This window comes from Mugil cephalus, chromosome 16 (assembly GCF_022458985.1).
Source record: "Mugil cephalus isolate CIBA_MC_2020 chromosome 16, CIBA_Mcephalus_1.1, whole genome shotgun sequence".
Classification (NCBI taxonomy): domain Eukaryota; kingdom Metazoa; phylum Chordata; class Actinopteri; order Mugiliformes; family Mugilidae; genus Mugil; species Mugil cephalus.
The window spans coordinates 18,724,794-18,742,152 of NC_061785.1; the positions used below are offsets into that span (position 1 = coordinate 18,724,794).

The 17,359-nt window shown below is 43.7% G+C and overlaps 1 protein-coding gene across 1 annotated transcript in view; it reads left to right on the forward strand.

Moving 5' to 3' along the window:
* The window catches only part of rab11fip3 (RAB11 family interacting protein 3 (class II)), a 28,342-nt gene that overhangs the window by 6,751 nt on the left and 4,232 nt on the right, over window positions 1-17,359 (forward strand). Inside the window, exons 2-11 of the mRNA XM_047608513.1 lie at window positions 2,589-2,682; window positions 5,605-5,681; window positions 8,154-8,326; window positions 11,313-11,513; window positions 13,590-13,727; window positions 14,731-14,766; window positions 14,888-14,981; window positions 15,156-15,400; window positions 15,705-15,786; window positions 16,853-16,990. Of these exons, the coding sequence (XP_047464469.1) occupies window positions 2,589-2,682; window positions 5,605-5,681; window positions 8,154-8,326; window positions 11,313-11,513; window positions 13,590-13,727; window positions 14,731-14,766; window positions 14,888-14,981; window positions 15,156-15,400; window positions 15,705-15,786; window positions 16,853-16,990 (1,278 nt within the window). The remainder of the gene's footprint in view (window positions 1-2,588; window positions 2,683-5,604; window positions 5,682-8,153; window positions 8,327-11,312; window positions 11,514-13,589; window positions 13,728-14,730; window positions 14,767-14,887; window positions 14,982-15,155; window positions 15,401-15,704; window positions 15,787-16,852; window positions 16,991-17,359) is intronic.

A 17,359-nucleotide genomic window follows, 5' to 3' on the forward strand; every position in this document is an offset into this window, starting at 1 on the left:
TCAACTTTAAATGGGTTGAAGGAGGACTACAAAGAAGCTCTGTAATTTGTTGAGCAATAAAGCTGCAGGAACACAATAGACGGAGTCAGCAGGTCAAATAAAGAGTACACAGTAACAGTCAAAACAAGAAGAAGTGCATAAATTACTGATCCGTGGCAAGACACAGTCATTCCAACGATGTGTGTAAAGTAAATCTTAAACAGGGTAGGCTGGTCACGAGTTTTTCCGTCTGTGTTGCAGGCCTGAAATCAAATTCACCTTTCAGTTTTTAGGTTAAACCTAGGAATAGCCACAGCTTCTGCTCACAGGACCTGAGGGGCCTGGCACTGCTTGACAACCCAGATGTAGGCCATGGACGGTTTCCACAATATAGTAGCTGTAAATTGCTCTGGTAGTGGCCTATCCAGCCCGTTCAGTGGCGAATTATGATAGTAAAGTCACAAAGCGTCTTACTGCACAATAACTAATACTAATACCAATACTTTAAGAAAAATGTCATGGGAACAAGGCACAGATGCTCAAACTTTCCCAGTCTCACCACAGTTTTCTCGCCTCACCCAGCGTGAGGTGTTTCTAAATAACGGCGTGGAACTTAATTATTTCCTGTGAACTGTGATGCTGCATCGAGAGATGGAAAACTAACGCTGTATTCAAACACCTTCCACTGAACTCACAGACTTCTCTGCACGAGTTCAACACTTAGGGAAAAAAAAAAACAAATCAGTTTTCACCAATGCCCCTTTAAGCCTATAAATACAGCAAACCTACCATAGCTGAGATGAGAGTTGCCGCACGCTAAACTTAACATTGTACTGTTAACCACCATTCAGTAAGGCCAGTCACTCCCCTTCTCTCACTAAGTACAGCTGGATTTAATTCACCAAACAAGCCTTCTCAGCGTCTTGAGTCACAGCTCAGCGTTGCTAAGCAGATCAACTTGTTTTTATGTGTAACTGATATAAAAAAAAAAAAAGAGAGAGAAGCCACACACAGAACGAGTCTTGGTAAAATGACCTTGTTCACATTTTGTGTTTACTTTCTCGAGGAATAAGTGAGCCCAAACCACGGAAACCTCACACGGCATATTCTCATGCTCCTTCCCAGCTAGAGTCATTCTGTCACTGATGTATATGCCTGAAAGTATACAGTAATCATGGGTTGGTGCAGCTTTGCCATGGATGACATTTGACTTATTTTAGAAGCACTTTTTTTTAGTTTATTATTAGTTTGAGTAGATTTTGTTTGCTCGCTGTCACAGATCATTTTGTGGATGGATGCGATAGACGTGTCTAGGTACCTGGGACTTTTACTCCCAGGAGAAGCTCGAGGAACAAAATGTCTCCTTCACACCATTTGTTGTCCTCCTTTTCCACCACAGTCACAACATTAAGCAAATTAGGCAATTAGGCAAAGGAGATGTTAGCTGTTCTATATCATTATTTCTAGCTGCTACTATATAGCAGGTAGTAGAGTAGGTGGCAGAAGAGATTCAAGCTGTCCTGATGTAGAATGTGATTGCCTTTTGAGACATAATTGAATTAGTGGTGGAATAGAGACTACCAGTATTAGAAAGTACATTCAAAACGTAAACTGCGAACTGCTGCAAACTCTGGACTTAATGTAATCACGTTGACTTGATTAGCAGCTGTCGGATAGAATTCCGTGTGTACTCAACGAATCCGAAATGTTTGGCTCTGAAAGCCTCGTCCCTCGAAGTATTCATGCACTTTTGAAATGTACCACCACCTGAGCAGGGACTTTTTGAACGAACTTAATATAGGCCGTGGTCCCCACAGCGAGTAGCGTGGTCCCTTCACCGAGTAGCGTGGTCCCCGGGGGAAAGTTCTGTGGTGGAAACGTGGCTTCCGTGACGATGTGCCAATAATTCCTCTCAGTTCAGATCAGGTTTCCCAGACATTCAGAGTATAACTAAACAAAATGGTCATCCAAAGTGCACTGTTGTTTTTTCTGCTCTGTCGTTCTGTCATTACTGAAGCACACATCCTGAAGTTGCCAGGCTACCGACTGTAGGGATATGGAGTATGTAGGTGCGCTTACATAACCCAGAATCCGAGTGTCTGTGTGAAACACCATGGATTGGTTCATGTCATGAATGTGCTGCTAAACTAAAACACAACCACAACTGTGTTTTATAAGAAATATGCCTGAAGTTTAAGACACTGTAAAGCCCTTATAAACCGACTATTGCCCAGAATCCACTTGACATCAGCAAGTTGATTTTCTCCCGGAGGTCAGAAGTGTTTTATTGGTCACTCTCTGCCCCTGTAATCACATAATTCTGCAGTCAACTGTCATGCGAGTGAGCTGGGTCCAGGTAGTTTTATGTAGCTCACGTGCAGATAAAATGCTGCTCTGTTCATCTGAATGCACTCTGCTTTTCCATTAAAGTCAGTATGCAAACATTGCAGCTTAGTCATCTGCCCCCATTTTGTGGAAAACTTCCCTTTACATAATTTATTACATCATCTCGAAGCATCTAGGCAGCACAAATGTTAGCTTTATGAGACGTGTGTTTTTTTTACCCCCTGTTGCTATGGTGATTGATTGTTGGCTGTCGTTTCTTTCAGGTGAAGGATCTGACCAAGTTTTTGGATCCTAGTGGCCTTGGAGTCATAAGCTTTGAAGACTTCCACCGTGGGATCTCTGCAATTAGCAACGGAGGTGAGTCAACACACTTCTTCCATTATTGTTTTCATGTAAACTCAGCTGTGAGACTAGAGGTTCTGCACCTAATTCTTTATGAAACTTGCCTAGTGAACTGATTCTGACATCAGATGCATCAGATGACACACTTTTAATGTATGTAAATACACTAGCTCTTGTGCGTACTAATAGTTTTATTGTCGCTTTATTTGCCTCACTCACATTATACGAGCATGTATACGGAAAGCTTAAGTTTCCAGCACCTAGCTCTATCTCTCCACGTTACCCATGGTGCACATTGTCGCTGTCAGTTCACTATGTTCGCATTATCTCAGAGCCGAGGTGAGGGATTCTTAAAGGAAGGGATAAAGGCTGACCCAAATTCTTTGTAACCGGACTCAAAATAATACTCCTTAACCATTTTGATGCCCTCCTGGTCCACTTTAAAGAGCTGTTTCACACCTTCATTTATTGTATATCTATTTTAAAGGTTGGTGGTTACACGGATAACAAGGAGCTATATCTGTCCTTAAAACCCACCCCCATCTAAATGTTTAAATTTGAGCTATTTTCTATCAGCATGTGAGGACAAGATAAATGTACATACAACAAGGTGATGTCATTTCTTCTACTCTACATACTGTACATGTGATATCACTGTGAAACCGTGCGAATGATGCCTCAATCCACCCAGGCTATTGATTCGTAAACCTCTTTCCCAAGGCTTTCTGGGTTGCTCAGCTCTGGTTACTCAGACCATTAATAAGTCATTAACTGGAAAGCATGAGATGCACAGACACATGGTCTGATTGGCGAGGTTTCACAGCGGGAGTGATGAGGTTTGGCCAGAGAGTCCTATTCACCTTAATTATTTACTGTCCTCTCTCTGCCCTGTCCTCTCTGCTTCGTTTTTTTATTTTCTCCCTCCAGCCGTCGCTGCAGTTGCCATGTTATGTTGTTGTTTGTCAGATTGAAAGCGCAAGCGCGCATGATGCATTGCCACGTATTGACGCGTTTGTCAAACAAGCTGTCTGCAATTCCCCAAAAAGACGATACAATAGCCTGTTTCCACTCGTTTGTTTAACTCACGACCACTTTGTTTTGGTTTGGTTTGGCCATATATCATATAACAAAGATGTCATCGGTGCGTCTCAAGCCCCTGATCGTCGTCCCGTGCTTCTGTTACTCACTGTCCTATCTTCATGCCTCATATTTTTTCCTGCAACGAGCCTTCTAATCGTATTTCTCCTTCTGGATCGCAGATTCTGATTAGTGTGCGAAGATGAAACGTACACACTAGTTTCCCGAGCGGCTCGCACACTGCTGACAGATTTCCAGTATACCTGTCAATTTTCAGCCAAACAACAGATTTTTGGACCCTTTCGATCCACTTCACGCTCTCTACCCCCGCTGCTCCCACCCCTGTTGTCAACAGAGGCCAAAACCTGCTCATCCAGCTCCCAGCCCGTGGTCTAGTTTCAGCATAAACTTTAGTGCGCCCTGCCGTCTCATTTGAAACGTAATATATGTAACGCTGAAAAGAGTGCGTTTTAATAAATGCATCCCTTTAGGCTGCGGAAATGCCTTGCGCCCCGCGTTGGCTATGGCATGTCTGGAACAACAAAACTCGGTCTAGAAAATATGTGTTATTATGCCAAGAGACTGCAGGTGTGTTGCTCGGCCAAAGCCAGCTTCTCTGGTACGGCCCCATTCGTTGTAGGCTTCACTTTAATAGCCTGCGGTGTGTGTGTGTGTGAGACTCAAAGAGCAAAGGGTTACATAAGACCCAGGGGCACAAAAACCCTCGGGTCCGCTGGCAGGGCACTGTTTGTGTTCTGTTCTCTCGGCCGGGTGCTATGCTCTGCTCTGTTGACTAGATACAGGAGCCGCAGTGGCCGACGGGGGCTGTTGTCGGCCCGTCTCAGGTTACACTGCTGGTCTCCAGGTTCTTTCGGCCGAGCCCTTTATTGGCGGCTATCAGTGGGATATGGGCTGCTTATTGTCTTTTTTTTATTGTTTTATTTTTCCCATGCTCGTATTGCTTGATGGCGAATAGCTCACGAAATGTGAGTGTGAAAGTTACATAACGTTTGCAGTCACATCACATTTAGATTTGCTGACTGTAAATATGTCAAAGCAGGACAGTTAGGGCACAAACTCTCAAATGTGCTGATTACAGTGAAGTACACAAGTGGAGGGTGCAATATTTTTCTCAACCGTGGATTACCACTTTGTTACTAGCGCTGCTAGTTAATTATTCATTTGCCAAATACAGTTTAAACCCTATTCTAAGCTAAAATCATATGATGGCATAATTTTAATGCCTCTAAAATGCAATTCTCAGAATGTCCTGGTACTTAGTCTTTTAAAGTTGGAAATAAATGCCCTTTTAGAGGAATAGGCACTTCTGTAATTAAGTCTGAGGTTGTTTTTCCTGACTTTGGAGGCCTAACAGTTTTCAATAGGTACCCAGAGTCAGCTTAGTCACAGCATCGATCTCTGTGGAAGACATTCAAATAGGCATTTTAATCAAAGCAAACTAGGGCAGGGATAAAGTAACTTCCACAATGACTCCCTGTTAGCACCTTATGTTTGTCAGAAAACTAATAACAAGCTCCTGGAATTTCATCTCATAATATGTACTTGCATGTGTAGTGCATTTAAAGTATTGACTCATGATCATATTCTAATGTGGAGGTGTAAGAATGTGCACACAGTAATTCTGATACTGTACATTTTGGTTAAATATTTCCCCATTGCCTTCTGTTGTGTCACATTCCTGCTGAAAACTTCTCCCTCTCTTCTCTCTGTACTGCCTGTTTGCACATTGGACGTTGGTACTGCACACACCGCTCTCGTGTTTGTTGAGCCTCCTATGCTGTTTGACTTGGTTTACTCTGCACAAGTTAAACCTGTCTTTTTCCTTTCTCTTATCTGCAGGCCCTGAGCCACAGCTCTACAATGTAAACTACAGTCCAGGGGATGGAGCTGTGGGCTGTCCAGAGGAGTACGACGAGGTGAGGCCCCCGACAAGAGGCTTAACATCCCTCTAGTGTGTATGCGTATGTGTTCCAGTTGTTGTGCTTTCGACTCCCATTGGTGCACACAGCAGCCCGGCGTGAAGGCCACAGGCTGAACTCCACGTGCACTCTCCCTCTTCCCACTGAAATTCACCGAGTGGCTTGCAGAGCTATCATTACCACTCTGTGAATTCTCCTCAGACTGAACACCCTGGTTTGGCCGACACGAAATAGCATCTGGCAGGCGAGGCTTTTGAGTATTCTTTGACAAATATTGAATTAGCTGGAATGCGCAACAGCTTCTACTTGTCTATGTGCGTAGACTTATGTTTTCACAGTTGCGGTTTGGCATATCTGGAATTCCTGTCTCTTCTTCTGCGCAAAACTCGTATATTTAACCATCATTTTTGCTGGCCTCTGCGAAATTGAAAGGTTCATGCTATTGTATGCCCTTCGAGCTCCACTGCACCCTGGCTGTTGTTTTAGTGGCTACACATTGCGTCCTGTCAGCACCCCCTCTTGGTGGGGTTTAGAAGTGCAAGTGCCAGGCAGTCAAGATTGCAAATGCAACCCTTCCTGTGTAGCCCCGTTTCCAGTCAGCACGGATTCATAAGTGAATGATTAAATCAGACATCCTACAAGAATACTTTTAGAGAAAACACTGCATCCCTGTGCACCCGGTGACAACCTCATTATAAGTTGTTTGACATAAAATAGATGCAGGTTACTGTAGTGAAAATTTTAATTCACTTGGTAAAAAAAAACTTAAGGAAAGACTGAAATATAATTAAATATGTATGAAAATATAGAAGTGAATCCAGCCTACTGTACCCAGTTATTTATAAGTTATTTTCTTCCTGAAATATTCCAGCTGCCGTGGTTGCTGTTTACTGGAATGTAGAAGCAGATTTTTTTATTTATTTTTTTTTTGAGGGAAGTTTGTGCATGTTTGAAGTAAACGCCATACCTGTGTTCATGGCCTTGTTTTTTTCCTCGAGTTTCTGGCAGAAAGAGGTTCCCTCTCAATGACTGTGTTGTTCCGTCCCTGTTTGCTTTCAAAACAAGCAAGGTGAGAGCTGGCATAAGGGAAGTGGAACGCCCCATCCTCCCCTTTTTTCATTTGTTGAATATTTTCTGCTGTTGCCAGCTTTAACATTTCAGCCTCAAATTATGGACTCTTAGGAGTAATAGTGTCATTTCCACATGTGCCAAGCGGTAAAGCTTAAGACCATGTTAGTATTCTGTTGGCACACAGTCAGGCAGCTATGGCAGGTAGTTGTGATGTATAGTCCTAATTGTGCACCGTGCAGCTTTAGGCATGAAGAACCTGGCTTAATGATTTATGCTGTCACACTGGCTCAGGAAGTGAAGCTCCCAGGAGTCAGACAAGTCGACTCTTAAAGCTGGTAGTCGTTGATTTAGCTTCACAGCTGACTTCTGTTGCTCTTTGGACTTTGTCTCCACCCCCCTGACCACCCAGTGGAGCTGAACGAGGTGTGTTTCCACCACACTCTCTCTTTTGCTCCCTGTGAGAGTGAAGGTGAGGGAGCACCACTAGGAGCTATCCACGGGCTCTCATGGAAGGTCGGCTTTCCTGCCACTGAGTTCTTCAGAGCGAATGGTTTTGGGCATGGTTGTTACCCCTCTGGGCCTCAGTTCTCCTGACGCTTCATGTAGACTGGTACGTCTCTGCTTCCAGCTGCGTTATTGTTTACTGCTCTGATACCTGATATTGGGTTTCTAGTTGCTGATATTTTCAGATGTCCGTTTTTGGCACAGTATTTGACACATCGTTTAGTATTTGTTGTTTGGAAATCTGCACGCTTGCTCATTTTGTTTGTACTTGTTGCTTAGAGGTGTCGATGCAGCAGGTTCTGCTTGGTACTGCCATCTGAAACGCGGCAGACTGCCTCTGAAATCTGTTTATGCTGAAGGATTTGTTGGTGTCTGAGTTGGTGTCTGTGCCTACTGGCTAGACTTGAAGAGAATAAGTAGATCTCTGAAAGGGCTCTCTTTGATCAACCTGTAGGTTTGTTGGCTGCTGTTTGCCAGAAAGAAGTAATTCTAAACATTAAATGATGTACACATTAGAGATCGACTGATTTGGATTTCTTTTACATCAGCCTTGGCGATGCCCGATATGTTTTTCTAAGCTAACATTTGGAGTTGACACTGCTTTTCTCCCTCTATTTACATGATATCAGCGAACACACTGTGTATTGGTCGATGCCGATACCAGTACAAACCAAAAAATAAATCCCCTGCCTCATTTGTATTTATAATGATGGGACAAGCAGTGTGCCCTTTTACAACTACGATTTGAATTAGACCAATTAAAGATACACACTGTATGTTGTACATGTAATATCTATCCATGTATTGGCCCGGTTGAAACCTTTTGTAAATAATTTCCTGATTGATCGGTGTGCTGGCAGCGTTGTTGATCTTGTTCTGTTTCCATCGCTGCAGCAAAATGAGGTGACGGACAGCGCGTACCTGGGCTCTGAGAGCACTTACAGTGAGTGTGAGACCTTCACTGATGAGGACACGGGAGCCCTGGTACCACCTGAGATGCACGAGGATGTGGAGACGGACAGCGGCATCGAGGCCACGCTGCACGACCCTGAAGATGGCACCAATAGGTCAGTGTAAATTTCCCTTCCGCCATCTACGTCATCAACGCACTCGTACGTCCAGGACATGGATACTGGATACTCCGCTGTGTGTTTGACGCTGCCAAGGCCGGTTGACCCTGAATGACTCATACCTACAGCACCGACTCTAATCCACTGCTGCTGATAATCGCCGCTGGCTACGGAATCGACAAATAATGTTGTGTTGAACCTCCAGCCGATGGTTTTGCTCTGGAGCTGCCTTACGCTGACCTTTCAGGCAGATCAGGTGGTTTACGAGGCTTGCCCCGCCAGCGCTGGTTCGCTTTGCTTTTATGTGGGTCAGCAGACAGGCAGATTAAACGGAGGCAATAGGCCGCCACCACCATGTTAACATAATGCCTTCAGTTCCCTCGGACACGCCCACGTCCAGGACGTCAGTCATGTCACCCTCCGCCTCTGCTTGCTTTCCTCATCTTTCATTTCTTTGTTGAGCTCATCTCCTATTCTGGGGCAAAACTTCAAATGGCAAATGTGCTGCTGGTGTTTTCTGTGCAGCGGAACTGTGAAGCACATTGAGAGATAAGCTGGAATCTGTGCAGTGTAAGCACAAGAAACCTTGAACACAGAAAGCCTTCCACCCTTCCTTACTCCGTGCATTATCATTTTTATTGACTAAAAAGAGGCTACTCATCTTCTATATATTCTCAGTTTATTAGAAAAAAAAAGTTAACCCTTATATTTTGTGGCAAACTATTGCAACCCATTCACAATTTTCTCTCTGGGATTTTCAATGCTCTTTTGGACTAAAGACTTCTACTACTTAAATCCTCTTCTGTCTTTCGTTAAAGTTTAGTAAAAGTTAGTAAATCTGCCTTCAGTTAATGATCCCCCTCAACTGAAGCAGACAAAAAGGTGACTTACTGCCTTTCAGATGTTTAAGTCAGTAATATCCTCAATCCATGACTTAATTTCAAGGAGTTATTTTCTTCCAGCCCAGTTTGAATTGCTATATGTAAAAAAAAATGACTGCACCCTCAGCCTTTCTGTTGATAATGTTTAGAGGGCAAATCCAAGAGAGGAAGTGGCTTAATCTGCTGACAGGGTGACCTGTCCGTCCGGCCCGATGACGGATTGGAGTGGTCTGCCTGGCATGCATGTGTTTCTGACTTCCTATTCCATGTGTGAGCCTTGAATTCCAGGAAGTGTTGAGTTAGCTGTTTTTTCTTTGTTATTTTCCCCCCTTTTTATTTTCTTTCGCAATCTGTTCCCACCTCCTCCAGTCACTCATACCATCTAAGCCTGCTGCTGACTCTATGACGATATGACCATTATATTCCCTCGTTTCACCGTTGTTTTCCAAAGATTTGAAACTCTTAAATGGCCATATTTTTCTCTTGACTGCTCGTACAGACTCAGTGCTTAGATTGCGGCCAAAGGTGCAACACTGACTTGAAGGGGCTGAATACTTGTGCAGTAACTTCTTCTGATTAACTGACATTACTTTGTTGCATTTTTGCTAAAATAAAAAAAAAAATGTATAGATTTAATTTACAAAACACAACTTATAAAACCAGAAATGATCATTTTTATAGGAAGTCTATATATGTCATTTATAAACCTTTTAGTTGAGCTTCCAAGTCAAAAACTATTTCCTGCTTGCAGATATCCAAGGCTAATTATTGGAATGAACCTAAACGCACTCACTGTATGTAGGCTGCAGCCAAAGACGTATTAAGGATGGGAGTATACGGACTGAACTAGAGATTAACAATCTAACAGGATTAGCCCCCCCCCCTCCCTTCTCTGTCCTAACCCTGCGTCCCGCACACATTGGGCTCTTGGACAGTCAGCAGGACTGTCTGTTGGCCGTTGCTTAGCCTCAAATCTGATTAAGCCACTCACAGTCAACCCTTACCGGTACAGCCTAAAGTCTCCGGGCTGCTGCAGACAATGCAACATACGTTACGTGGCACTGCAGGCTGGCGGCTCCTCAGCACCACAGACTGTCCCGTTTTTAGAGGCCCGAGCGTTTTTGTTTTCTCCGACCTGGAGTTGTGGTTTCGTTTTTAAATTGGGGTAACCTGTGAAACTTCAGGATTCCACTCTGGTTGTCAGGGGTTTTGACTCCAGTTGCTCCGAGGCTTTCGCGCCAGGGCAGCGGAGGGCGGCGTTTAAAGATGCGTTCCCTCTCTTCACCGTCCCTAGACGTGAGGGAACTCAATATGGGGCCAACTAGTAAGAGCCACAATAAAGGGTAAGTGCCTGTAAAATTGGCCATGTGGCTAATCGGTTAAAATGGATGCAAGACTTTTTAAAAATGTCACTGTTTGACGTTTTAGCTTTAAATATGACAACTGTGTGACGGTACTCTTGTAAACAAACTAAATGAGCTTTGTCGCCGTATGCTGAGATTGCTAGCTTTTCTGCTGATGTAGACATCCTCGTCCTGTGTGCTGAAGATGTCCAACATCCTGTAGAACAACAGGAAAAAGCCGCCTTCCAGCTTTCCTCTTAATGCAGATCAAGGATTTTTCTGTTTCGGAAAATTTTGTTACTAAAATGTGCGATTGAAACTTCCAGACGCGCCGAATAGATTGTTGTTGAGCCTTTCTATGGTCTTTACCCTCCTTAAACTCCTCTCACATGTCTCAGGTGTTGCCATTGTGGTTTTGCATTACCAAACAGGCACAAGACATGATGTTTCAGCCAAAGCAGCCTATGGGATTAATGTGAATTAGCAGATTACCTTTGAAGACGAACAATCGAACTTGTCCTGATTTTCGTTCTTCCAGGGGACAAAAGTATAATTGTACTTGTTGTGGATTTATAGTGATATTTACTGTAGGTAGTTCTGGGCTTAAGGGCCTTGTTTGTTTTTGCTGAGATTATGGTTCTGTGACCAGTTATTGTATTGTAAACGTTGTTAACCTCTCTGAACCGGGCGTGTAAATGATGCTGCTGCTGCTGTGTACCCAGTCAGTAAAACAGTCATCTGTTCTTATGCGCCATTCAGGTTTTCCTTGAACTCCGATCACCATAACCACTCGGTGGTGACGGTCATCGGCGGAGAGGAGGAACACTTTGAGGATTTCGGGGAAAGCAACACTTCGGAGCTGCTGCTGGAGAGCAGGGTCGAAGGGCCGGAGGGAGAGGGTGACTCCTCTCTCACACAGACCCCCGAGCAGGTCAATGGCTCGTCACCGCTCTCTCCCAGGTACGTCATTGTCGTCTCAACGAACTGCATCCATCCTACTCACAATGAGGGCAAAATAGGCCCAGACTTAAGCTAACATAACGAAAACTTATTTTGCTTGTTCTGCCCTAAGAAGCCGTTACATTACTTTTTAAATGTAGAGCACACAAGTTTAGTTAACTCCTATTAATATTTCCACCAGGCTGTGAACAGCTCAACTTCCTTTTTATCTTCCTGATAAGAGGTGTGACACTGTCGCATTCTCCAGGCCTCCATCTCTTTACAACCCTCAGAGAAAATGCATCACTTTCGACAAAGACGCTGAGGTCAAGCCTTGATAAGAGCTATCGGGAGACGTCCTTCCCACCTCTGTCTGCCTAGTTTTTCTGGCCAAGGGTGAGATAAGAATACGACTGAAAACAAAGTTCATTCCCTCACCGCTGCGAAGGCGATGAAAATACGAATGCGTGGCTAAACGCTTTTTTACTGGCTGGTGTTGATCGATCCTCACTAAACGTTTTTCAGCCTGTTGCAAAGCGTTCTGTGACAGTGAATAAGAAAGCTTCGCCTCTCGCCAGCTGGGACACAGATACGCATTGTTGTGTTCCGTTGTGAGGGGAAGAAAAAAAAAAAAAAAAAACATAACACACATATGCTCACACAAGCCGATGCGTCACACCGGTCCGTTCTCAAGGTTGACGTCCCTGTTGCCTTTTCCCATTCATTTTTTCCCCACCCCCTCCTCTTTTTTTTCATCAGTGGCACTAAGCCGGATAATGCGTAAATCCCACTTGGGCAATATTTCTGTGATTTGCTTTGCCAGGAAGCTCTTAACATTTAACTGTTGCCCATTGACAATGTGGAAATGAGCTGGTGTAAGCGGATCGGCACTAACCGTGCTCCGTCAGTCATCACTGAGTGAAGACTTGAAGTTAGTTTCTCGTGTTTTGTAGAAGCAAATATGTTTATATACGTACATACTGTATTAACTTCAATCATCAAACATATATAAATGATATGGTAGAATTAAAAAAAAACAGAAGAACTTATAAACAGACACTTGCCTTTCCTGTATAATTTAATATTATATAGTATTAGATTATATAAATGAGATTTAGTGTGGGACTGTTATATTAAAAAATAATTAGTTTTCACTTGTGCACCCAACGAACCGGCAAGCGAGTCTACATGCGACCATATATATTTATAAACTGTATGTGAAACATAATTTTCCATCCAAGCTGAGACGAAAGCAGCTTGGTGGCTGAAAAGTCACACACACACACACACACACAAAAAAATATTACCGCATCCCACAAACTTCACCCACTCGGTGCGAATGCGTCACCATGTTTTGATTCAGCCACGCTGTTTTTTTTTTTTTTTTCTTTTCTGCACGTTGCAGAGCTGCCCACGCGCACGAGCCCCCACATTTATCTATCTACATATTACAGCACTTCTAGTACGTGCGCGCACACACACACACACACACGCTGCAGTCATCGCTCAACAAAATCGTTTAAATTCCTTCACAATGTCAGGAGAAAATGGCTCGGTGTGACGGTGCATGTGGCCGTCAGCCCGTCCTGTAACGCAGCCTTTCTGTCTGTGTACACAGGGACACGTGTCAGTTTGTTGCATAACTCAAACCTGACTCTCCCTGAACGGCTGGTAGAGGTGATTAGAGAGGGCAGACAAAGAAACAGATAACTACCTGTTACATTTAGATGTATGTAACTTAACACTGACCATTCTGTGTGTTTTGTGAGCTCATGGGGAAGGTTAAATAGACAACAGTGATAACTTGGCCTCAGTGAAGAGAGAACAGCTCGTTCTTTATCTTAGAAATGTTTTGTTTCTTCACTTTATCCAGAACACCAATCACAGCCGCAGTCTGTTTCACGTCTCTGTCTCACCGTAAACCCTCGCACTTAACTCTTTCAAACTCTCCTGTTGATGTCACTGAAAACCTGCTCCCTCCCAGAGTTGTCCTGTCCCACCTGAATGCACACCACCGTCTTCTCCGTCACTCACCACTTCCTCCTCCTCCTCTGCTTCCTCTTCTTCTTCTTCTTCCTCCTTGTTTCCTCTTTCCAGTGCACCCGCTTCTCTCCCTGACTGCTTTCAGAGCTTCCTCAGGGAGGAGGCGCTGGACTTTTTCTGTAGCCAGTGTCACAAACAAATAAGTCGTCTCGAGGACCTCTCCACCCGCCTCAATTTCCTAGAGATGACTAGGTAACGCATCATTCACCGCCCCGTCTGGTTGCCGGCTGTGTGAATGTGCTTGCAGTGCCGACTAGATGCAGTGTGTCGCATGTCCTCACAATGTGTGCTGCAGAAGCAACAACAACACTTGTTTGTGTTGTTGGGATGTACGTGCACGTACATCGTGGTTTATTGTGTGGGTCTGTTTTTCGCACATTTTACATCCCGCTGTTCCCGGTCTTTCTTCACCTGCACGCTTTTTAGCTGAATTTAATGACGGAAAAACCCAGCTGCTACATTTTAGATGATAGTAGCTGCTAGTTCCTCTTTATCGTTGTCAGCAGCGCAAAGTATTTGTCCTTCATGAATAATGAACAACACTGAAAGTAAGCTAAGAGGGTATCACAGGTGAGTGGTGTCGATTTCAGTGTGTTTTTGTTTATTTTTGTTCTTCATGTCATTGCCTTCATGCTTCATTTGAGTTGCAGCAGGCTTTACTGCCTCCCGGTAGTTGAGTAAAACATTTCAAAGAAGCTGCTTTTATCAGAACAGACGTGCTGATCTGGGATTAGGGACCTGTAGCCGTATTACCGAAACTTCTGAAAGCCTATTTGGTCTGTTTACCAATAGTGTAAAGCTAAGACGTGGCACTGTTTTGAACCGTGACTGTTTTCAGGAAAATATTTCAATCTAGATTATGGGTTTTGTTTAAAAAGCACTTGTCACACGGTCATGGGAGCGAGTTAATGCGTTAAACTGAACTGATCCTGCATCAGCACTTGTTAGATCAATACATGCTGGTGTGTTTGTTTTAGATTGCTGTGGTGTGGATACCCTGTAGCTTTAGCTTCATTCAAAAACCCAGCATTTAAATACTAAAGAGCCTCCTCAACATGCCCTTTCTCTTCTCCTCTACTACTAGAGTGAGAGGGATGAGGGAGGGGTGGAGAGGAGGAATACCAGGAGACGGTGTCTCTTTCCTCTATCCCTTTCTCTTCCTGACCATCTTTCCTCTTGTTGTTTCCCTATGCAGCGCTGGCAAGAGGCTGTCCAGCAAGAAAGTAGCAAGGTAGGCTGAATAATATCTCTGTTTTCAATAAGCACCGACTCGTATTTCTGTTATGACTGTAAAAGATAGTTGTGTTTGAACACAGCAGTGTATTAAATGTGAATGGGCTCTTCTCGTGCAGACACCTCCTCCAGAACAGCTCGATGACTCTGGACACCATGAGCGACTTGACGCGGGACATCCTGGAGCTGGCTGACAACGACATCACAGACAAGGTGACAAAACGAGCCTCCGACCTCAACCTTCACACCTCTCTGTTTCCACCTGCTCACACTAGTTGTTAAAGGAAGGGGGAGCTGTTCTCATTGGTCGCATAAATGCTGTTGTCAGTTTATCACAGCTGGTTATGGAGAACTTGTGTTTTCGCTGACCGTGAAATCTCTTTCCAGGTGCTCCTTCTCGAGCGTCGAGTGGCAGAGCTGGAGAAGGAGTCTGAGGCATCGGGGGAGCAGCACGCTCGGCTGCGCCAGGAGAACCTGCAGCTCGTCCACCGGGCCAACGCCTTGGAGGAGCAGCTGAAGGAGCAGGAGCTCTACGCCGATGAGCAGCTCCAGCTAGAGACCCGTCGTCACAAAGAGGCCCTGAGCAAGCTGGAGAGAGAGAGGGGGCTGGAGCTAGAAAACATGCAGACCAGGTGAGGAGACCAGGGGAAATCTACTATATCTATACTATGTATATATTTGTATATAAATACATGATTTATTAAATTATTGTCTGGGTAGATGTCCTTGTTGTATTGACTTCTTGATTCATTATCATGTCAGTAACTGACATGTTGTTTATTGGATGAATTGTGGCTCTACACTGCCACCATCTGGCACTGAACTTCCACTGAAAGAGCACCGTCTTCCTGTGATATAGCAACTACCAGTAAAAAGTTCTGACGTCTTATGTGTTGCTCTGGTTCGAGGTTTTAATGTCCGAGTGTTGTTTTCCAGGCTGCAGCAGCTGGATGAGGAGAACAGTGAGCTGAGGTCATGTGTTCCTTGTCTTCGAGCAAATATTGAGAGACTAGAGGAGGTGAGAGCAATGTTACCACATTTCATGGGTACTAAAGAAGTCACTTCCGAAGCGCCCACCGCCATGTTTGTGCCCGATTAGTTTTCTAAATTATCCATTATGAGGGTGAACGCCACTATATCTGAAAGAGACAGAGACAGCGATACTTGGACAAGACATTAATTATTCGTTGTGATCCAGATTTATTACCTTCAACTTAATGTTGCCCTTAAAGTCCAATGAATATCAGAATACTCCATTTTGCCTGTTATGAAGTGTATATACTTCAGCAGCAGTGGTATATCGTGGTATAAATGATCACTGCTGAATATTGGTGATTGACCAATCAGAATCAAGTATTCAAGAGAGATATTTTGATTATACTTATTAACTTTTCTAGTTTAATATGACACGCAGATTCTATAAATAGTTACAAGCTATAACTATATTATATAATAGCAAGCACTCAATTGTGGACATTGGGACTTAATTATTTGCAGTTCTGCTTTTGCACAGCAATGTTCAGACATGAGAATTAACGGTTGTATATTTTGTTACATATTGGTGACTTATTACAATACTGAGTTAAATAATTCCCAGGTCCACACATGAGGACATCATTTTTTCAAAAAACTACTTCCTGTTCAAAGATGATGACACACAAAAAAAATACGTACGCCTATCAATACGCTGTTGCTGGATGGGTGAACGACACCAAGATATGTTATCTGGAGGCAAAAAATCTTTATTTGATCATAGCACATGTCAGTAATTAAACAACCATGTTATTGTGGTGCTGCAGTCGAGAAAGAATGTTAGCTTGTTTTGCTTGTTAGCCCATAACGTTGCTAATCTTTAAAACGGACGACCACAACACTTCACTTAGCACCTTGTACAGTTTTATTCAAAGCTGCAGTTTAAGGCAGTGAAAGCTTTTCTTCTGTTTTCTAATAATAACAATAAAAATAATGTAGCCTCTCTCTTAAGTTCTCTAGGCTACGCGGTCTAGATGAATAAATGTATCTCACTCATTAGTGTCAGTCTTTTCTCATCTGTTCGTAACACTATTTATGGTTGCTGTTTGCAGGAGAAGAGGAAGCTTGAGGATGAGACAGAAACCATGTCCGACAGATTAGTGGAGGAGACCGAGTCTCGCAGGAAGATGGCCGACAAGCTGAGCCACGAGCGTCACCAGAACCAGAAGGAGAAGGAGTGCACGCAGGAGGTACGAGTGGTTTCTCTACGCACAAAACACATCACTTAAAGGAAAAACACACAATAAAGTTTACACTTAATGTACGGACACACTAAAGCGAACATCAAAGGACAAATTGCAACAAAGTCCAACAAAATCGACTGTACGTCGTTATTAAAATATTCATTCTGTATGTGAGGGTTCACATTAGATAATGATGTAAAATGAAGCAGCTTTGCCGTTGCATTTGTTTTCATCAGGTCCTATTCTCCTCTCGTGCACTTACCAGTCCTCTAAGACAGACGACCATTCAGAGTGATTTCCCAACATGATGATGTGCTGGTGGTCTGGAAAAATTACAGCCTAACACTGGGAAATTCCCGACTGTTGGCTAAGATG